This window comes from Sodiomyces alkalinus (genome assembly GCF_003711515.1).
Source record: "Sodiomyces alkalinus F11 unplaced genomic scaffold SODALscaffold_9, whole genome shotgun sequence".
Lineage (NCBI taxonomy): Eukaryota > Fungi > Ascomycota > Sordariomycetes > Glomerellales > Plectosphaerellaceae > Sodiomyces > Sodiomyces alkalinus.
The window spans coordinates 846,494-868,164 of NW_021167087.1; the positions used below are offsets into that span (position 1 = coordinate 846,494).

The 21,671-nt window shown below is 49.2% G+C and overlaps 5 protein-coding genes across 5 annotated transcripts; 2 read left to right on the forward strand and 3 right to left on the reverse strand.

Annotated features, from left to right (window-relative positions):
- Positions 1 to 6,473: 6,473 nt before the first annotated feature.
- SODALDRAFT_380686 (hypothetical protein) lies at positions 6,474 to 8,252 on the reverse strand. The gene is made up of 3 exons (XM_028615121.1): positions 7,763 to 8,252; positions 6,628 to 7,698; positions 6,474 to 6,549 (listed from the first exon to the last, which is right to left on the reverse strand). Exons 1-2 carry the CDS (start codon positions 7,835 to 7,837, stop codon positions 6,871 to 6,873), a joined length of 903 nt encoding a protein of 300 aa, XP_028464163.1. The 5' UTR covers positions 7,838 to 8,252; the 3' UTR covers positions 6,474 to 6,549; positions 6,628 to 6,870.
- A 755-nt stretch (positions 8,253 to 9,007) lies between these two features.
- Positions 9,008 to 9,667, reverse strand: SODALDRAFT_325708 (hypothetical protein; the record flags this gene model as incomplete). The annotated part of the gene is made up of 1 exon (XM_028610004.1): positions 9,008 to 9,667. The coding sequence occupies one exon, from the start codon at positions 9,665 to 9,667 to the stop codon at positions 9,008 to 9,010; it is 660 nt and encodes a 219-aa protein (XP_028464164.1).
- Positions 9,668 to 13,700: 4,033 nt separating this feature from the next.
- On the forward strand, positions 13,701 to 15,155 carry SODALDRAFT_335463 (ketoreductase). The gene has a single exon (XM_028612463.1). It carries the CDS (start codon positions 13,831 to 13,833, stop codon positions 14,965 to 14,967), a length of 1,137 nt encoding a protein of 378 aa, XP_028464165.1. The 5' UTR covers positions 13,701 to 13,830; the 3' UTR covers positions 14,968 to 15,155.
- Positions 15,156 to 15,942: 787 nt separating this feature from the next.
- On the forward strand, positions 15,943 to 17,085 carry SODALDRAFT_380690 (SET domain-containing protein; the record flags this gene model as incomplete). The annotated part of the gene is made up of 2 exons (XM_028615122.1): positions 15,943 to 16,733; positions 16,794 to 17,085. The coding sequence occupies 2 exons, from the start codon at positions 15,943 to 15,945 to the stop codon at positions 17,083 to 17,085; spliced, it is 1,083 nt and encodes a 360-aa protein (XP_028464166.1).
- On the reverse strand, positions 17,005 to 21,666 carry SODALDRAFT_380691 (hypothetical protein). The gene is made up of 4 exons (XM_028615123.1): positions 20,949 to 21,666; positions 19,949 to 20,831; positions 18,833 to 19,851; positions 17,005 to 18,712 (listed from the first exon to the last, which is right to left on the reverse strand). Exons 1-4 carry the CDS (start codon positions 21,188 to 21,190, stop codon positions 17,275 to 17,277), a joined length of 3,582 nt encoding a protein of 1,193 aa, XP_028464167.1. The 5' UTR covers positions 21,191 to 21,666; the 3' UTR covers positions 17,005 to 17,274.
- Between the last annotated feature and the right edge of the window lie 5 nt (positions 21,667 to 21,671).

Sequence of the window (21,671 nt, forward strand, 5' to 3'; positions counted from 1 at the left end):
ACGAAGGAGATAATCGCGGACGGTTTAACGAAGGCACTACCGGAGGAAGGAATCAAAAGACTACAGTAATAGCTTAATTTAACGGATTAAAAGGACCGTATTGAGTAGTCTAAACGACTACACAAAGAGATTAAACGCGCTAAAGCCACGGCCACAGTAACGACGAAGGCCCCCGAGGGCGTAGCAGATCCGATAGATATAGATCCGATTAAGCAGATCCGGCCAATCAGGATCGAGGAACTAAATAAGATAGAATTAAATTAAACGGTTAAATAGGGCGGATTTAGATCCCTTTTACGAGGGCGTTTTCCCCTAACTATTAATTTTACGACAGAAAAGTTAAGAGCGTTTGGTTTAAACCGAAGCCTCTAATTAGTCAGTTAATCTGGGAAGACCCACCTTAACTAAAGGGGTGTATCGTATAGGCAGGACCACGATATAGCCTATAGGGGATCCAGGGGGGATCCACTCCATAACTAAGGGCTCCGGATATCAGGGACTTCGGGCATCAGGATATAATAAGGGTGGATACTGGAAAAGACCGGATAGGATCTAAATAACATAGTACCCATAACGGAGTCTTCACCACCCAAATTAAGGGCATAAGAGACTCTCCTAGATATAACTTAACACAATACATACACACGAGATTTCTGCTCTACTAAGTTAATCATTCAAGTGCCTATTTGACGTGCGATACTTCGCTCCTTAAGACTACGCTCCGCTACTCTTTATTACTTCTTAAGGACTACTTATTTACTTCCTTAAAGGCTACTTTATTTACTTTAAAAGACTATTTTATTTACTCGTATAATAACTGCTTTATTTATACCTCGAGGGGTCTTAGACTAAAAGTGGCTAGACCCCGATAGGCTTATACCTAGGACCTATTATAACTACTATTATAGGTATATAATAATACCTAAGCTAAATAAAACCGATAATAAAGATTAAAACTAAAAGCGAAAGTTAATTACTATACTAGATACTACTCCCTAAATAGCTTTAGCGTATAGCTAGTATATCTAATAGATATTATAACTATATAAGATATTATTTTTAATAAAGATCACACTTCTAAGTAGAATTAAGATATTATAGATAAAAGCGACGCTATTACTATTACTATAAATAAAAATAAGGCTATCGCTATTATTTTAAAATAGACTATTATTATGGATATAGAATATACTACTACTACTATAGATTATAGTACCGCTATTATTATAGAAGATACGACTACTATTAATATGAAAACCTATACTATTAGTACTATACGTACTATTACTATTAGTATAGGTTAAAATACTACCTTTAGTATTATTATAAGACAAGCTATTATTATCGCTACGGATAAGAATTCAGGATTTACTACTATATCGTTTAAGCTATTCCCTACGCCTATAATATCAGTAGTAAATGGTCCGGCGCATATATTCTTTATAGCGTTATCCGTAGTTAAAGATATAAAGGAAAATAATAACTAATAATAGTTAGCCACGGGTATCTTTAAGGGGTGCCTATTAGCTATACGCTTATTACCTACGCGCTTATCTATTATAAGTCTTTATATAACTAAGAAGGTATAGAATAATAATATATAAAAGGCGTTCTTTAGCGTTAAAAGAATATATAACTCTATATATATAAGGAAGTAAGCTATTAATAATACCGATAATATTAGCACTAAAAAGTCCTCTCTTTTTAATATCTCTTAGCTACTATTATATTTAACCCGCGATACTCTCCTACCTTTATATAACTACTACTATAATATATACCTTTAACTATTATAAGAGCGGTGGTTATAGACTATATGGGAGTACCTTAAAAGGTATTAGTAAATAGACTCCTAAGAGAGGTAAGTCTATATTAGGCTAATAAATATAAGTCCTTACCTATATATATATATATATATATATCCAAGTTTAATAAAAAAGAAATTCTTACTAAATATAAAGTATACTTTATAGTATAAGAAGATTAATAAAAGCGATTAAAACTAAAAGATATATATACTATAATATTAGCCTTATAGTTATTCTGTCTATTAATAGCTATTACTCCCTAGTTTAACCTAAAGATAAGGTAGTATAATACTATTAACGTATTTGTTAATATAAGCCTTAAAAAGGAAGTATTTATAACAATACTATAAGACTATAGTAGCGATAGTGATAATAATAATAATACCTACTAAAATCATAGTTAACCTAATAGATATAGAGCTAATTAAGCCGATCGGGGCTAATTAAAAGCAAACTAATTAAAATAGATTTAAATTAAACGTTTAAATAGAGTAGATTTATATCCTTTTTATAAGGGCGTTTTCTCTTAATAATTATTTTTATAATAGAAAAGTTTATAGGCGTTTAGTTTAAACTAAAGCCTTTAATTACTTAGTTAAACTAAGAAGACGTATCTTAAATAAGGGGGTGTATCGTATAGTTACGGGACTATAATACGGTCTTTACGGGATTTATACGTAATTTAGGGCTTCAGATCTCGGGAATTAGAATATAATAAGAGTAGATATTAAGAATACCTAGATAGAAGCTAAGTAATACAGTACCTATAATAGAGTCTATACTATTTAAATTAAAGAAATAAGAGACTTATATAGATATAACTTAATATAATATATATATATATTTTTCTTTATTAGACTAATTATATACGTGTTATTTTAATATACGATAAGATTAATAAAGCTTAAATATATTTATAGACTAAAACCTCTTTATAAGCTATATACTACTCTATACTAAATATCTTATTATTACTACTATAGGTCTTAAATATTGGCTATAGGCTATAGTATACTATATCTAAATCCTTAGATTTAGTAATGTATTTATAGACTAATATATCGAATAGTATAGCGTAATATATATATATATATATATATATTACGCTATACTATTCTATATATAAGGCTATATAATACTTCTTATTCTATACTTAATATAATTAATATAATAAAGAAGATATAAGAATATATATAAAAAGAATATATTTATATTACTTAGATTATTATTTTTATATTCTTACTATATATATAGAGTATAGCTATACTATTATTAGATTGGACTTAATACATATAACTAGTATTAGCTACACTGTAAATAATATATTATTATACTTATTATACTTATTATACTTCTCTGCTTATTTAATCTAACTTTATGAAACTTTTCTTATTAATATTATACGTATACTTACCTTACCTCTCTGTACAGAACTGTATATAATACCACCGATATACGAGGTAGACGATAGGATCTTAAACCTCTTCGCGAGGAGGTCTATCGCCGCTAGGAATAGGGCTTTACCGACGACTCGATTTACGACTATATACGATAGAAAACAGGTATATTAATTAGCCGTATAACGTTATAGCGGCGTTATAAGGCCTGGGGTCTTTCTCGCGAAACACGTATAGTAATATCCACGGATCTTATTCGACGCGTACACGAGCTCTTCTTCGAAAACCTAAATAACGCCGAGCTACTACGATAGCTATAGACCGAAGGCTTCCAGATATCGAAATACGGGCTTAAAGATATTCGTAGACGTAATAAGTTATAGCGGCGGTAAGATACGCCCCGTATTGAGGAGGCGAAAGCTAAGATACGAGAATTCTTTAAACGCGAAGACCTTAAGGCCTCCTTTACACGTGGGCTCGGCGCTATATAGCTCTATATATTTATACGATAGAAGGGCTATATAATTAGCCGCTATACTTTTTACCGTACCTATTCGGAACTCTTCCCTAAAGAGGTTATAGCGCGTTTAAAGGAGATACGGTACCGAAGAAAGGGCTGAATAACGCCGGGACCGAATTTCTTTTAGTCTATAGATACGTACGATAAGCTTCTTCCTTTCGGCTTCGAGATTTATACCGGTATCGATACGTATACCCGATTTATAACTTAGTCTTACGTAGGCGTCTTGGCGTATACTACTAGGAATATCTTTACGTAGTATATTAACGTTATACGTAAGACTGGATTTATCCCGCGGTTTATTCGATCCGACCGGGGTAAAAAGATAACCTTACTCGCCGGTGCGTACTAGTATATATCTATATAGACTCGTATAACAAAGAACGTAGCCGGAGAGGAGGTTCCGATTAAGTTTAAAGACTACTAGGTATTTAGAAAGAGTATCTATAATTAACGGATTAAGGCTTAGTGGAATAGACTCTGCTAGTCCCGTTCGGTACACTAAAGGGTAAGTAAAACTATTTACTATCGTTATTTTACCTTTTACTAATATATCTTTAGGAGTACTTTATCTACCTATCCGAAAACGATCTTTTCGATAACCGTTTAATCGCTAACCATATTACACTACTTTATGTGTATATACCGCTTATACGTTTAGACTTTATACGATTTATTTAAGTCTATAATAACTACCGGATCCGCGTATAACTATCTAGACCTTATATTATTACGGGTAAGCTATAGGTACTTTATCACTAGGCCGAATAGAACTTTCAAGTTCGGCTAGATCCTATACGGCTCCGTACACTAGAAACGCTTCTTACGGAAGACCTATTGTAGCTTAACGCGTATCTGCCGGCGGACGTGATAGCGATATACTCGGCGATAAAGCAGACTATAAAGGGTCTCTAAGAGTTACTAACTATATAGGGTAAAAAGTACCCTACTCTACCACTTTATAGTTATATACGGAACGGCTTATATACCTATATTACCGCGAGGACGGAGCCCCCGCTAGTCTTATTACCCGCACCGCGTAGTAGTATTACCGCGATAAAGGACCTACTCGAAAAGGAGGGTCTAAATATAGAATAAGCTATTACGGAGACTAACAGGACTATAGACTTTTCGGATATAGAAAGCGAGAGTAGTAATTAATTCTAAGGCTTTATATCGGTACTAATCGAAAATATACGTTTCCGGCCGCGAAGATCTATTATTAGTGGTGGCACCTTACTTTTACCCGCCTCCTCCTACTCCTCCGTGCCTTTATCCTCCTCTTCTATATAACCCTATATATCGGTATAATCTACTATATCGGTCTTAACCTCCGACTACGCGTCGGTGTAATCTACTATCTCGGTCTTAACCTTCGCCTACGGCTTAGTAAACGTTACCGGCTTAGTCTTAACCTTTACCTTTACTACTTATTTCCCTTTACCCTTTCCTGCCTGCCTCTTTACGCGCGGACCCTTTCTAACTTCCTTCTTTATAGCGATTAGTACCTCTTCCTTATCGTTATTTTGCTTTATACGCTTACTAGAGATTGCCTTTAGTACGGGCACCTAGGTCTTCCGGAGGAAGGTAAGGTAATACTCCTGTATTAGACTAAGACCTGATTCGCGTAGAAACACACGGAGCGTTATAGTGTTATATGCCTTATATCGGAAGAAGATAATGTTTTTCGGATTCTTCGCGTTATATAGAAATAGGGTAAGGTCCTGCTTAAACTAATAAGAAGATATCTTAGGGATAAACTAGCTAATAATATAGCGTATAAGGTCTTAGTGGGTCGGGAAAGTCTAGTCTAGTAAAATCGTAACGCGGCCGGTAATTTTTTATCCACCGATTTTTATATACTTGAAGATATCTACGCCACCAATATCTTATATATAGAACTCGACGCTATATAGGCCGATACTAATCTCTTTTATAGTCTTCGGCTACTGTTCTTATCGGGTTAATTAGATACTAGCCCTATGCTACGCTTTACCGGTTTAAAATACAGTAATAAGCGTTCTGCCTTATACCTACGCCTAGGCGACGGCCCCCGGTACGTAAACTGCCTTAGTCGATTCCGTATACTCCTGCTTTAGTCGTGGGGGAGTATCTCCGGTTAGGTTAATAACGGATTCGTCGGTATAGGGGTCCGTTAACTCTTTTTTAACCTATAAAGTTTCGAACCGGGGTGCTTTATAAGTCGAGCATACTACTTAGTCGGGATTAGTATTAAAAAGGATTATATAATAGACCTTTAGCTTTAGGCAGATAAGGACTGCCGCGGGCGTTATTATGCAGGCTCTTATATAACGGTTAGTGTAGATATATTTTCTGAGAAATTTCTGCTATCGTTATGTAGATATATACAGGACTGTATAAGGGCCCTTTTTATATATACTCTAATACCCCGGTTAATTATATCTCCCTATATCTATATACAAATTATGCTATAAGGTAAAAAAGGTCTACGGTCCGGGTGAATGTAATAATTTATAATTACTATTTTTAGAAGTTGAAACAGTCTGCCCTGCGGCTTTCGGTAGAACAGACTACATACTATCGATATATATGCCTAATCGTCCAGAACGGGGATAGCTATAAGGCTTGGCCTCCTAATATACGCGAACATGTCCAACTAAGGTAGTGGACGAATATTTGACAGTCCAATTCTTCGCACTTATTTACGCTTCTGTCTCCCTTTCTCTATTTTAGTGCTCAACTTGTTCTCCTGCAAACGCTCGCTCATCAGGCTTTGTCGCAACCCTCCGTTGGGCATGCACACTCTTTCGTCATTTTGAGTCCCAGGAAACAGCCAAAGTTGCTAAATGCAGAAAGCAGACACTTGTACCTAATGCAAAACCGAAAATCAAGGAAAATATCATGGCTCCGAACTGCCAACGCGGGATTGTTGGGTCTGTTCTGAGCCCGAAAGTGAACAATAAAGTGGAATGCCATGACCAACAACCGCGTTATCTGTATAGGGTATCATAAAGTTCCTCGCTTCCCAAACATTCTTTTTTTGTTTTTTTTGTTGTGCTTCTCCCTTGCTCAGACGTGACTCGCAAACAAGTTCCAATACCTCCTTCAGCTCTGTTGCTATTACCACAAAAGATCGGGCTCACAAACTCCAGGCGTGGCTCGTCTAGAACCGATTCATCTCCGTGTCCTCAACAAATCCCTTACCATCGGTCAAGTCGCAAGGTGCCGCCAGGAGCTCACCCCGGAGAATCTCCACGGTGGACACCAGGGGGAATAGGAGGACGATGACGGAGAGCAGCTGCCCGAAGCTCCACTCCTTCTCGCCCGCCTCCAAGGGAAAGCTAGGCCCGTGGCCGAGCGCGTCGGACGCGAAGAGGCAACGCACGATGGCCCCGGTGGCGAGCGCCCCCATGAGCAGCGTGCCCACCAGCTTGACCGGCTTGGCGAAGCGCTGCGTGCGGGCGTGCAGGTACCAGCTGGCCAGGAAAAAGACCACCACGTTGGCGGCCATGACGGCGATGGTGCCGAAGTAGCTCAGGCCGCTGCGGGTGGCGCCGCTGCCGCTGATGCCGGCTTCCCAGACGCAGCCGATGGGGACCGGGTCGTCGGTCAGGCCCCGCTCGACGGCGCGGAGGATGAAGACGCCGTAGACGACGGAGAGCGCCATGTTGACGAACATGAGGAACTGGCGCAACCACCGCAGCACCCAGTCGCGCCGAAAGTCGTGGACGAGGGAGAGCAACGTCGCGTTGTGGACGGTTTGGGCCAGCAGGCCCAGGCACCAGACGATGAAGAAATGATATGTGATCATAGATCGCCACTTGGCCAGACCGACTGCGTGGATGCCGATGCCCAGGAGGATCTGCTGGTCCGAGTAGCTGCTGAGAAGTCGGCGGCGGATGTTGGACGGCTTGCCCTTGAACTCGGATAGGATGATTGTGAGACTCAGGATGAGGGCGAGGCCGGCCGTGAAGAAGAACGACAACAGGACCTGTGAGAGATTGGTTAGCTTTTGGACTTTTTGATTCTCTTGTATCGGAGAGGGATGCGCTTACACCAGTGCCGGCGACGCCCGCATCGCAAGGCACAGGCCCGGTGGGTGGGTTTTTGCACACATTGGGGAATGACATGGTGCCACGAGAAACCGAGAAGAAGCCACCAAGGAGGATTCGACTGGGAGGCGAAGCCAGAAGAGTCGTGAAGAAAGCGATGCAGGTGAGGATAATAGGACTTTTACTGTCCCCCCTCCCCCTATCCCAGGGTTGTCCTCGGGATCAATCCCCAATACCTCCGTGTCTTGCTTTGTGTCTTGTGTTGGTGGTCAGCTGTGGGCGATGGTAGCGGCAGACGGTATCTCATGTAAGTTGGCCCCGACACTGGAATCCCTTCTCATTTATTAGGCGTCGCTGGCTTTTAGCTGGCTCTAGCTGGCTCTAGCTTGTGCGGGAATTGTTTGCTTGATTGTTGATTTCGTCGCGGCAGGTCGCATATTACATACGATTTTACGATGCAGTGTTAAGCGCTTTGCCTGGTTGCATGAAACGACTCCCCCACTGCCTGGGTGGAATGAGTGGTTCTCGGCGCCTTGAGCAGAATCAGGGCGGTTCTTTGAAGATGAACCTCGTCCATTCAATCTTATTTCCTCACTCTAGTTCCAACAAAGAAGCTCCTTGTCTTTTGTTATTATAATTATAATTATTTTTGGTTACTCTGCTTTACTCTGCTTTACTCTCCCCTCTGTAAGGTAGAGTGGTTATTACCGCGCGCCTATTCTTTATCTTCTTGTGATTTGCAAAGGGCAAATCTTGCACAATGCGACCGATGGTATTTTGCATTCTCCACGCCAAAATAGCTGTCTTTTAGTTTGTCAAGCATCTGTTCACGATGGGGATTGTTCTAGACAACAGGTTTCGATACCGACGACGGACGCCCGCACATTTCCACCCGACCACATTCATCTTGAGGCACGTGATTCGACTTTTCGACTTTTCGACTTTTCGGCACTTCATGTTGAAATTCAACGCGACTTGGCTTAGATTAAGGGGGTATCGATGTAAACTATCCTGTCTGGACGCGAGTCCTTTGAAACTATTCTGAAAAAAAGCAAACCCGAACCAAACCAAAGAACACACATTGTCTGCAGCCGTTTTCAAAAGCGTCCTGTGTTCCGCTGCTGATCATTGTCAGTTAAGTAGTAATATAAACACCCGCCCTGGGACGCCCGAATCCGGGACGTTCGCTCCAGCTCCAATTCAAAAAAAAATTCTTTCCTCCTTTATTTTTATGTTTATTTTTTATTTTTACAGATCCTCCGGCGGCGTCACCCTCCTCCGCTTCCGCCGACTCGACACCGCAGCGCTAAGGCACGTATCGCCACACTCGCCGCACAAGCGGGACTCGTAGCGGTCCGTCTTGCGGCGCAAGTGGCCGCAGCCGCACATCCACAGCTCCTCGTGGGAGCGAGTGCGGATCTGGTCGCCGGGGGCGTAGAAGCGGGTGCGCACGCCGCACTCGATGCAGAAAAGGGGCAGGTTGAAGCGGAGGGCGGGCGGGGGCACGCGGGCGCGCGGGTCGGGGTCGCGGCGCAGCTGGCCGTCGGGGAACAGGATGGCGGTCTGGGCCTGGTCGACCTCGAAGCAGGCGGCGGGGCGCATGCGGTAGCAGAGGAGCTGGCAGCCCATCTTGTTGCAGTTTTTGGAGCGGATTTCGGCTTCGAGGACGGCGGCTTTTCGTTGCCAGGAGGAGGGGGGGCGTGGGGGGTCGGCGGAGGCGGGGCGGAAGAAGCGCTGGGAGGGGGAGGGAGGGGGTTGAGGTGGTGGTTCTTGTTGTTGTAGTTGTTGTTGTTGTTGTTGTTGTTCGTTGGTTGATTCGGCTTCGGTGGCTGATGTGGCGGTTTCCTTGGCTGATGCAGCCGGTTTAGGTGGAGGTCGAGCGATACGTGTTTGGGGGTCGATAGCCATGGTGGTTTTGTGGGTGGGCGAGATTGGGGATTGAGAGACTCGGCGGACGGAGCAGAGAGCGAGAGAGATGGAGGTAGAGGGCCTTCCTTGTGGAGGTGGGGAGAGAGTTGTTAGTCAATGGCGAGAAGCCGAGGTTCACAATTTCGATTCGTCTGATGGAGCGTGGCCAAAACCTGCGCAGAGAGTAGTAGTGATGGAGTAGATGAATGGTAGATAGAGCATGGGAAGACGACGAAGATGTAATGCTTTTAAAAATCTCGTTCAGACTACGAATACCTCAACTACCATCGCCACGAGAAAGTAGAGGACGTCAGCCAGTTGCAGATGGATTGTCAAACCGGAGTTAAACTTCCATGTCCTATGCTCCTCGGGGATGTCCTTCGTACAGATAGACAGCGACATGGGCCGGGGTTGTTTGGATAAATCGGTTTACATCCTGGTCTTGCGGCGGCCGATCCCTTAGCATGGTCTCTTTGAATAGGTTGTAGAGACCGAGTGGTGCGCGAAGGGTTAGGTTAGGATAGGATAGGTTAGCTCCAAGCAACGAGCAACGAGCAACGGGGTCTGAGGGGGGCCCCATGGCCTAGTCCAGGCTAGCCAGTGTCGATGGTGAAGCGGGAAAAGACGGGGCTGAGCTGCAAACCCCGATGTCCGATGCGCCAAACCCCGATGCAACGATGTGCGAGGCGGGTTGCAAACCGCATGAACGTACATTTGTAGGGGAAAAGGAGGAGGTCAAACCAGGTCAAGGCCAGTTTGTCGAGCCGGATTAGGACAACGGCCTTTGAGGGTTGCGAGTCACTAGTTAGGATTTAGCCCTCGGTGGCGCTGGTAATGACACAACTCGCATGATGTTGCCGGGGCGTGACATGGCTACGCTGCTGGGCGTTGGGCGTGGGGTGGTAGGGTAGTGATGATGATGGGTGATGGGCGATGGGCGATGGGCCGATGGGCGACCTCGTCGGGCCAACCTGCAGCCGACGAGGCGACGATATTCCTGGAGATGGGTGTATCTCATTGGGTACCAAATAGGCTGATTACTCTTTCCGGAAGCAGGCTCACGGCTCCCGCGTGTGGAGATGGTTGTCTCCTTCTGGTCCGTCCTGTTGATAAGTGGTGGGTGGAGGAAGTGGAGGGCATGGGGAGGATAGAGGGAAGATGGGCAGAAGAGAAAACGTGCGTACAAGGCATCTCCTTGCTTCGTTGCTTTGACAGGGGTTGTGGTTCGGCTGCTAGTCACCGTGATCGAGTACATATGTTGTACGTGCCCCGTAGTTTTGTTGATCAGTGGGCGAGGCACGGATAGGAAGTGAGGCGGACTAATAATGTGCCCCATAGGGCATAAAGGGCCACGTTCGTAGCTTGAGCATTGACGTTCGGAGAATCCCAGGATGCCGACAACGAATAGGACGAATAGCGTGCGTGTGAATTGCTCATCGTCCATCGTCCATCGTCCATCGTCCATCGTCCATCGTCCATCGTTACGACGGGACGACGGAGGCGAATGCTCTAGTCGAGCGAGTCCTCCTAGCCGCCCAACCGCCAACCGCCAGATGCGCGGCCTGCGGGTTTGGTCTCCGGCCATTGGGCTGATTTGTGCGGCCGCCTCTGTACGCTGCACGCTGCACTCTGCACTTGCACTCTGCACTCCGCCCGACCTTTGTAGGTTCTCGAATAAGTCCAGACACGGACACGGAGTAGGTCGCATTTTGCTTCAACCCTTGCATACATCATACCTTCGTAGTTTGTGGTGCGGTTGTACAAGCCAGGCACCAACTGTCTGCCAAGCCGATTTGTCCAAGGGCCAAGCAAGATTTCTGCAGCTGCGGCCGATCTGAACATGCTATCGCACGGGGGCCCAGGGAGAACTCGAGGGCGAAAGAAAAACAAAGTAAAGAATTCGCACGGTAAAAGAAACGGGGGATGCCGGCATGGCATGGCATAATGGAAATCCATTGTCTCGTACTTTGTGCTTGTCCATCATAAATGACAATGATTATGCCTGATGTCCTCGTTTTGCATTGGGGTCTGGAGAAAGCCGGAGAACCGAAGAGTTGGAACTGGAGTTCCAGATCATGTGAGGAGCAATCACTGCGAGCTGGGGGTTGAAGTGTGGTTCCTCCGCGGAGCACATCCGGAGTGGAAAGGGGGGGGGGGGGAGCAAGGTGGGGGGGTTTGTTGGGCACGGGGGATGTGCGATGGGGGATGTGCGATGCGCCGCAGCAGTTGTGAATAATGTGCATGGGGGGCCGAAAGAGGGAGAATGGGGAGACGAGACTGGGGGATCATAAGGAGCAGCCTAACTCCGTCCGTTGTAGAGCTCCGTACAACGTACATATAGGGAGCATGCTGACAAACCTGAGAGCAACCTGAGAGCAAACTGAGAGATACCTGGGAGGAAAGTGGTCAATGCGTGTGACGAGCTCTACAACGTACGTTGTATGCGTATGTAGGCGGGCCTGGCGGCCTGTGGCCTGTGTGCCGTGTGTTATCGCCTTCTCCGACAATAGACAAAGGTTCCTACTCGACGGGAGACTGTGGTTGTGTGACGACCCAGACTGCTGGGACCGCGAAGCGCCGACAAAAGGACAAAAGGCCGAACGAACCGAACTTCTAGGCCAGTCACATCATGGCTAGTCTCAGTGGAGGTGCTCTTCTTTATTTCTTTTCGGGGATGTAGAGGCCGAGAAAAGAGGGTCGTACCGAGCACGCGGGAGTGCCTAATGAGAAAAGAGTCCCTACTAACTTAAACGAACATCTGTACCGAGTCGAGTCGTGATGATTATCACCACGTCTGAGTGGATACACTCACCGACCTCGGACAGATAAAGCAGAGTACGCTGTCGCCGAGGGCGTGGTAATGGTAAATAAAGTGGGAGGGGCAGTGGAAGTGTTTTCAATGTTTTGTCTTTGGTCGCCCATTTGAGACAAGATAGGTTTTTGCAAGAAGTCTTTGGTCGGCTTTGAAGAGAGACCAGATCAGGTGAAACGATAGGTGAAGGGTATGAATTCGGGAAATGGAGCGACCTGGGTCGTGCGACAAAGTTGGCTGAGAAAAGAGAGAGAAAACATGGGAGAATTGTGTTTTGGTCGGCGTTACCTTAGTAAGCATGCGGCAGTACCTCGGTACAGTGGCTCGTTTGGGGACAGGATCAATCATGCAATGCCGTCTCGGACTGCTCCGTGTTTAGTTTTGTACATCTCGGCTTTATCGGGGGAAAAAAAGAAGGAATAGGAAGAAGCGATAGACAGACACGCCTTGATCGTTCGGTGCCTTTGTGCGCACTTGATAGAAGCTTGTACTGACTGACTGTAATGACGAAAGGAGAAAATGAGAGGCAAAAAAACCCAAAAAACATACAACACCGGGTATTCGCTGGTCGTCACCGACCCAACTACTAATCCGGCCCTCACTGGCTTATCTAGGGGAGAGCGGACGGGATCCCGAGTTTTCCGGTGGGTATGGTCGTATGTACCAGCTTAAACGAAGTAAATGTCTTAAGTACCAACGCCTCTGTGTACCTTGCCTTAGTCATTCCAGCTTTGTCCGCCATCCTCTTAAGCCAATGGTCTTACACGGTTTTGTCGTATGCGGGGTGAAATTTCTGCCCAACACGCGATATGTAAGCCAATGGAACCGCGAGTCTCGGGTCTTGGGATTCCTAATAAGGCAGGAAGCTGACATAAATCAGGAAGTCAGCTTACAAGACGTCAGTCACCTGATCCTTTACCACAACACCCCTCCCGAGTTCACACAAAATTCACTCAAGACGTTGTCCATATACTTATTTTACGAGGCAAATAGGGCTCTAGTTCTTCCATAGCGCCGCCGAGCAACATGCCTTTGAAATAAACTGGAATCCTGCCACGCGTTGAGTCGTTGAGTCGACGTTGACGACCGTTTCGAAAGAGGCATATTCTTCTCTTGGCTGGAGCAAATCCTTCCATCCAACTTGTACAAGGTTGACATAAGAGGGTTACATGTCCAGGAATAGATATATAAGATACCTGACCTGCTTATCTCTCCTTCCACTCCTGTCCTTTATCTTCCCCGTATCCCCCTTTCCTCCACATCTCCAGTGCCTGGTCTTCCCCGACGTTCTAACCTCCGACTCTCCCAAACCCTCTGGTCCTTATTCTTAGGTACCCAATACCCCGCAATCATGGCTACCAATGATTCCCCCCTCGTCCTTGTGACTGGCATCAACGGCTACATCGGGTCTGCGGCTGTTCTGCAGTTCCTCGCCGCAGGCTACCGCGTACGAGGAACCGTTCGTTCCCTTTCCACCTACAAGCCCGCCCTTGTCGAGGCATTCTCTTCCTATATTGAAGCTGGCACCCTCCAACTCGTCGAAGTTTCCGACTTCTTCGCCCCCGACGCCTGGGATCATGTCGTCCGCGGCGTTCACGGCATCGCCCACGTCGCAGCCCCCGGCATGCGCTCGGAGGACACCACCACGGACCCCAACATCATCATACCGCAAGTCCGCGACGGCATGACCAACCTCCTCCGCGCCGCGCAGTCCCGGGCCGGTCCGCAGCTGAAGAGCGTGGTGCTTCTTTCGTCCCTTGCCGCCATAATGCGCTTTAAACAGGACCCGGGCTACCGGTACACCGGCGACGAGTCCGTCAACACTCAATACATCGACATGGCCATCCAGCGCGCTGCGAAGCCCAATCCGGGACTGGTGTACACCGCCATCAAGGCCGCCATCGAGCAGGCCTTCTTTGACTTTGTCGGCCAGCAGCCGGACGGTCCGGACCGCTCCTCGTCGTCCGCCTTCGCCGGCACCGTCGTCAGCCCATCTTTCGTCATCGGTCCCGTCGTCGTCCGGCCGCGCGATCCCACCGCCTTGCCCGCCAGCGTCCGCTCCGCTTGGCACGTGGTCGCTGGTGGCCCCTGGCCCGCCGACTTCCCGTTCCCCGCTTTCGTCGACGTCCGCGACGTGGCGCGCGCGCTGGTCTTCGCCGTCCAGCAACCCGACCGTGCCGCCTCCCAGCGGCTGCTCCTTAGCGCCTACAGAATCAATTTCCAGGCCTACGCTGATGGTCTTCGCGAAAAGCTCCCCGAGCGACGGGATGCCATTCGGCAGGGCGAGCCTGGCGAGGGATACCCTGCTGATTATGTCACTTGGGGTGCTGAGGAGGTCGGGACGGACGGGAGCCGGTTTGTCCAGCTGTCTGGGCAGGACTATATCCCTTTTCCCCAGTGCATTGTCGATACGGCCAAGTCGTTCCAGCCTTATATGGACGAAGGGAAGGATAAGGAGCTTGGGGACGAGGTTCCAGTTTTGTACTGAATTTGGTGGTATTTGCCTCGCGATGCCTGTGGCTATAGAAGCTACAACTCATGAGATGTAACGATTTGCCTTCCATCTGCCTACTGTTTTTGAAGAGGCAAAAAAAAAAAAGAAAGAAAGAAGACACAAGACACAAGACATCCTTCTTGTCTCCTAGTCCAGAATAAAAGGGGAAAGAGAACACCCACATGCCTTCTTTTATCTTCCGCAACTTCTGATTCTTCTTCAACTACATGTGTTTGACTTGACGGTCCTTGTATATGAGTGTTAATGTAGTTCTCCTCTCCCCCACCTTTTAGTCCCAGGTGATATGGGCAGTTTCCTGTGTCATAACAGCTCTTCCTTTAATGCAAAACGGACCAGACTTCCCAGGAAGCAACCTTACCAGCTATTGCTTGCTATATTTATACCTCTTGCTGGATTTCGGCGACTCTTGTGACCTAATCACTGAAAGAATGACAAACAACAACGACAACAACAACAAGAATAACCATAGCGGCAAGAATAACAGGGGAAAGAGAGTCAGACCATATAAGCCATGCTCTGCCTAATTCAATATACAAAATACACTCTCGCCTTGCTACTGACTGCATGATCATTCTTTATTTGACACAACTACTTTGCTACCCTCTAGGTTCTAGGTTCTAGGTTCTAGGTATAACTGCTTCTTTCCCCTTTTATGGCTATCTTTGAACTTGGTCACGAGCCATATCACCAGCTCTTACCCATAGTTGTCGGGTCTTGCGACTATTTAAGTTCCAGAAAAAGAATAAAAAACAACTTGGATTCTGCGAGCTTGTTAACATCTTCTTCCGGTGGTGATTCAAATATCCATCGATAATCAATAAGCCATAATGGATGACCTATATGGGCCTCTGCAGAAAGCAAAAGGTACATGTATTCACTCCCAACAACATATGAAAAGCCGGCATGCGGGAGAACTAATTTCATTGGATAATCGTAGATGATAATGCAATGGGGCTCCGTAGCCGTACTCAAGTGAGCCTCTTATGCGGATCTCTCAACGTCGATGCGCTGCTCCATCCTTTCTCCAGTATCAAAACACCATCAGAAGTGGACGACACGATGGACTCGGTGCTTCCGCTTCACCATAAACCTCAACATCTTGACCTGAGGAGCTGGGTGAACACGGTATCTCAAGAGAATGTTCTGGCAGTGTCCTTGTCTGAGATGCCTACTATATCAGAAGCGGGAAGCCAGTACAGCGACATGCGTAACAACAGCAAGAGCAACGGCAGCAGCAGCAACATCAACACAATGTTTGCGGGCCAGCATGAATGGGAGGATATAGGCATGAGCAGGTTGACCCTCCAAAGTCAACTTACAGGGCCGACGACCCCTGATACAGATTCCGAGATCCCCCAAGAGTCCAGCATGGATCCATTTAAACCCCAACCTATTGTTCACACAATGCTTGGACCAGCGAGGTTGACCATCGGCTTATCTCCCAGACCATCACTCCTCTCCACCATCGAACCAGACGGTTGCCTCTTTGCCAACGATTTCTTCGAGATCAGGAATTCTCCCGGCAAGGGGTGGGGTGCCTTTGCCGTCAGGGATCTCTTCAAAGGGGACCACATCCTGATGGAACAAGCCGTGATCCATGCCTACGACTGTAACCTCATGGAGGTGTTCAACGGCCTCGACGACGTGGAAAGGCAAATTGTCCTCGATCTGCATGCCTACAAGCCTGCTGCCAACTCGTCTCTTGAGGCCCGAGTGCTCTCGGCATGGCACACCAACAAGTAAGTCTCTTGTAGCTTTTCCTGAAGAGTTCTTTGTGACTGACTTGTTCTCCTCGTCAGCTTTGCATGTCCGGGGGATGGAAGAGGCGATGGTCTTTTCCCTGTCGCCTCGCGCTTCAACCACGCCTGCCATCCCAAGTGCAACGTCAAGTACTGCTACGACCGCAATGCGAAAGTGATGGTCTTTACCGTCTCCGCCGTGGTGGTCAAGGCCGGCGAGGAGCTGACCATCACCTATGGGAAGGACCCGGATATACTCAAGGAGAAGTACGGCTTTGATTGTTGCTGTGGGGGGTGCGAAGGCGCTTACCGGAGCTTCCTTGCGCGTGAGTATGGGGTGGTGAGGTGGTGAGCGGGCATATAAAGACTCGATAGTAGTGTTCTCTCTCTCTCTCTCTCCCTGCCACACGGATATACTTGCAAAATATTATCAGATTCGCCATGACTTTCCTAATCGGCCCATTTTCGATGCATCCATGAATACAATCATCGAAACCATGTTAACCCATGATCTGACAAGGGTCGCCCCGAACATTATCAACTAACACCCCCCCGTCGCCGCCACCGCCACCGCCTCACTAATATCCCCGTCCCTCAACGCCTCCATCAAAGCCCTCGCCGAGTCCCGGTCAGCCTTGTTCTCCTCCACCGCCTGTCCTATTTCCTCCCACGCCTTCTCCATCCAGTCGCCCGCATCCTGCTCCGCCTCCGCGCCTTCGTGGTCCGCGCCGTCCAGGTACATGCCGTCGAACCCGCCCCCGGCGTGGGGGGACGGATCGTCGTGGAGCGCAAACGACGCGGCGAGCACTTCATGTTCGGACGAGAGACCCGCGATGCCCTCGGACGGGGGCCGTGGCTGCTGGTTCTGGTTCTGGTTCTGGTGGATGTGCATCCGCCGCATGTCGGCGTCCATGTCGACGTCCATGCCGCCGCCGCTGTGGTTATTGCTGTGATTGCATGTGTTGCTGTGATGGGCCTGCTGCTTGGGCGACAGTTCGTCCATCATGCCCGCGGGACTGTTGTCCCGCGCCGAACCCGGCGAATCCGTGTCCTCGTCTGACGGAATGGCCGTCACCGTCCCGGGTTGCAGGTTGAACAGGGAGGGGCGCAGCGTGCCGCTGTCAAAGTCCACGGCGTGGAGCATGGACATGTTGGTGGTGGCTCCCGTCGTGTCCATGGGGCCTAAGAAGGAGTGGGCGTGCCCGGAGGTATCGACGTAGGATGGCCCATCCATGCCCATGCCCATGCCCATGCCCATGTTCATGTTCAAGTCCGTGTTCACGCCCATGGCGCCCGCCCCGGCAGCATACTGGTCATCCAGACGCTTCTTGTTCTCCAGGAGACTCCGCAGCGGGTTGAACCCGCCCGTGAACAGGCCGCGAAGACTAACAGGAAAGTCCCGATCCTCGGGGAGCCGGCCCTTGGAGAGCGAAAGGTCCATGGTCAGGGCGAGGCGGAGGTACGAGGACGGCTGGGACGCAAGGATGTCGGTCCAGTCCGAGATGGGGCGGGACGGGGACGTCGGGGGCAGGTCGAGCTGGGCGAGGTTGACGATGTGGCGGATCGTCTCCGAGACCTGGTCCACGCCGTCGTACTGAGGCTGGTAGGTCTTCATGGCTTCGATGAGGATGTTGAGGCGGTGTTGTTTGACGGCCGATGGGGTGTTGGGGTCGACGCCGGACGAGGAAGGTTGCTGCCTGGAGAAGGGCGTGGACGGGGCGGACAGCTTGACGTCGAGGATGTGGAGGACGAGAGGTAGGGCGGTGCAGGCGACGGCGCTGATGGGGAGCCAGCGGGCCAGGCGGAGCTGGATGAGCTCTTTTAGACATTCGGTCACGCCCGAGGCGGCGTCCTGTAGCTCGTGGCGGTTCTCGCCTATGATGGCCAGGTCGCGCGTGGGGATTGTGTCGAAGGATGGGGCGGAGGCCGTGAGAGCTAGGTGAAGGACTTCGTGGTGACTGAGAACAACGCGGGAGGAGCTGAGAAACGATGTGTGTTAGTCGAACCCGTCTTTTGTTTTCCGTCTCCTTTGCATTCGAGTAGAGAGAGAGAGAGAGAGATGGCAAAGAGATGCAGGGAGGACAATAGGGTAAACGTACTGGTAATACATATACATGAGGTTGGTGTAGAGGATAACCGAGTCGTGCTGAAACTCGGACCCTCTTCCACTCCCACCTCCACTCCCACCTCCGGCATTCCTGCTCGCAGTACCCCCTCCACACATGGGGAAGCGCAGCGTGGCATCCTTATACCAGCGTCGCAGGGCAATCTTGCAGTCACGGACACGGGCCCTCTCCTCGGCTCGCATCTCGCGGCCCCAGCCGGGACTGTCGTCGAGGGGGAAAACGAGGACAAGCACGTCGGTGAGGACGACGCAGAGCTCGACCAGCTGCTCGAGCACCTCCGCCAGGCAGCGTTTCGTCGCGGGAGGGTAGACGCGCGAGCGGGAGATCTCGTCGGCGAGGTCCGGGACGCCCAGGGCCGGGCAGTTGGGGGCGGCGTCCGGGTCGAAGTGGGCTCGGGTCAGGTGCAGGGGGCGGCGCATGCCGAGGCCCATGACGCGGTCGCGGATGATGCAGCACCACCAGAGCCGCTTGAGGGTGTTTTGCTTCTTCGCGGCCAGGGCGTATTGGCGGTCTTGCTGCTGTTGTTTCTGTTGTTGCGCCTGTTGTCGTTGTTGTTGATGGTTTTGATGGCGCGATTGCCGTTGATGATGATGCTGCTGTTGTTGTTGCTGTTGTTGGCCGTTGTTGTAGTATGAGCTGTGAGACTGCGCATGCTGGTTCGGCGGCGGGGAGGCGGAAGAGGAGGAGGCGCAAGGGGAAGGGGAGCCGTCGGAAACGCCTGCGGCGGCTGAGGGGGCAAAAGACGCGTAGTGGTGCGCTTCGGCCGTCTTGGCGTGCTGGATGGCTATGGAGAGCCAGGCCGCGTTGGGCTTCCGGAGACCCGGGGTCGCTGGGGGAGACCAGAAGGAGAGGAGCAGGGCGGACTGGGAGATGGCGAGGGGCGAGGGTTCCGTGTCGAGATCGTGGAGGAGCTTGGCGCGGCGATAGAGGGCGGCACGAGCTGCGCGGATGGAAGGGTAGCCCAGGGCTTTGATGGAGTTGCGGGAGACGAACTGGGGCATGTTTGTTAGAAGAGAAACTTGGCAGAAGTGGAAACGGAAGGCGAAGCGAAGCGTCTTTCCATGAGACGGAAAGCCCTGCAAGACTTACGTTACATGATGCGAAGAGCATAGACTGGAAGAGGAGGAGGGACATCTTCTCAGTGGAGGGGGCAGGGCCGCAGTACATGTCCCAGAAATCTCCCTCGTTGAGCATAGGGAGAAGCGGGTGGACGTGGAGGAAGTACTGCTGGACAAATTCGTCGAGGATGGGCCGGGTCGGGACTCGCAAGCAGCCCTGGAGCTCGAGGTAATTTACGTCCTGGGCGGGGATGTTGGGGAGGTTCCCGATGGCAAGGAAAGGATAATAGGAGTAGGTAATGTCTGAGTTGAGAGCCAGATTGTTGGTGGACCGGTCATCGCTGTTGTTATTGTTGTGGCTGTTTGTCGCCCACTGGGAAGAGGATTGAGGGTTGAATGAAAGCGGGGTGTTGGAGGTCGGGAAAGAGGTTGATGCGAAAGGGGTAGAGGAAGAGGCAGCTGAGGCGCCAGCACCCGCTCGTGAAGGTATCCTGAAGGTGTCGGCGGGTTTAGCATGACGGTCCTGATCGTGATCTTGTCTCTGGTTACATGAGGAGTGGCTCGCATCAGGCGTCTCTGACCGTTGCTCCGTGGTCCCCGATAGGTGGGTGAAAGGAGCATCTCCCGCCTGGCGAAACCCCGCTCGCGGTGGTGGTGGTGGTGGTGGTGGTGGTGGTGGTGGTGGTGGTGCTGCTGCTGCTGCTGGCGGTTGGGCGACTGGTTGGGCCGGAGGTTGGTCACGAGAAGCCTCGATGATATTATGCCGAGCCGGTGGTGAGGCCAGGGGAATGGGCTGACCATCCAGACGCGACTTGACGACGGTCTCGGCCGAGATGCCCGAGGGGGCGGCCGTTGAGGAGTAAGGCGGATAGGAGGCCTGCACGTTCTCGGCCCCTTCACGCTGCGCTCTCCTACTGTTGACGAGGGTTGACGGTGGTTAGCATAGGCATATTCGGACAAGGAAGTGAGTAAGGAAAGATGCATGTGGTAAGAACTTGGAAGGCAGGCAATAAGAATGAATGAATGCTCACAATCTGGAGGCGCGGCCGGTGACAACACATGTCTCGCTGTCGAGATAGCAGTTCATGCAAGGCCTTCCCCGTTGTGAGACGTCACAACGGACCTTGCGGGCTCGGCAGGACAAACAAGCCTTGGGGGCACGTTTGCGAATTTTGGCGGGAAGTTTGGACATCTTTGGGTCTGATGCAGCATCTGAGACTGATGCCGTGGAGGGAGGCACTTGTGCATGAGCCATCTCCGTGGGAGCCGCCATTGTTGTGAACTTGTGAAGGTTGGCGGGTGGCGGGATATAATACCCTAGAAGGAGGACGGTGGTAGTTGAGAAGCACTCTCAGAAAATGAGAATAGATGGGTGAGTACGGCACGTCGGGGGCTGTGATACACACGAAGATGAACGATTTGAGGAGTTCGGAGTAGGAAGAGAGATGCCGTATGACAGGCGAGATGTCGAGAAGTATGAAGACGAGTGAGAGTGAAGGAGAAAAGGAAGAACAAGAAAAAAAAAGAAAAAGAAAAAACCCCCCTGTGCCAGGATCAGATACAATATTTGGAGAAAGGGACAGGGAGGGAGGAAGAGATGCAGATGCCAAAGAGATACACGACTCGGGGGGCGATCCAACAACCCCTGTCCCCTGTGCCATGTCCCAATGAGGCTTCGTCGTGGGACTAGTAGATGCTAAGACGATCACGCAGTGGAGCGTCGAGCTAGGTATTTCTCCATTGCGGGGGATGAT

Bases quoted from the DNA above. Each gene is read 5' to 3' on its own strand.
- SODALDRAFT_380691 (XM_028615123.1), bottom strand. From the start codon at position 21,190: ATGGCGGCTCCCACGGAGATGGCTCATGCACAAGTGCCTCCCTCCACG. The intron at 19,852-19,948 runs GTAAGTCTTGCA...AACATGCCCCAG, and splicing joins TGCTCTTCGCATCATGTAAC to TTCGTCTCCCGCAACTCCAT. The intron at 18,713-18,832 runs GTACGTTTACCC...ATCGTTTCTCAG, and splicing joins CTCATGTATATGTATTACCA to CTCCTCCCGCGTTGTTCTCA.
- SODALDRAFT_335463 (XM_028612463.1), top strand. From the start codon at position 13,831: ATGGCTACCAATGATTCCCCCCTCGTCCTTGTGACTGGCATCAACGGC.
- SODALDRAFT_380686 (XM_028615121.1), bottom strand. From the start codon at position 7,837: ATGTCATTCCCCAATGTGTGCAAAAACCCACCCACCGGGCCTGTGCCT. The intron at 7,699-7,762 runs GTAAGCGCATCC...AATCTCTCACAG, and splicing joins CGGGCGTCGCCGGCACTGGT to GTCCTGTTGTCGTTCTTCTT.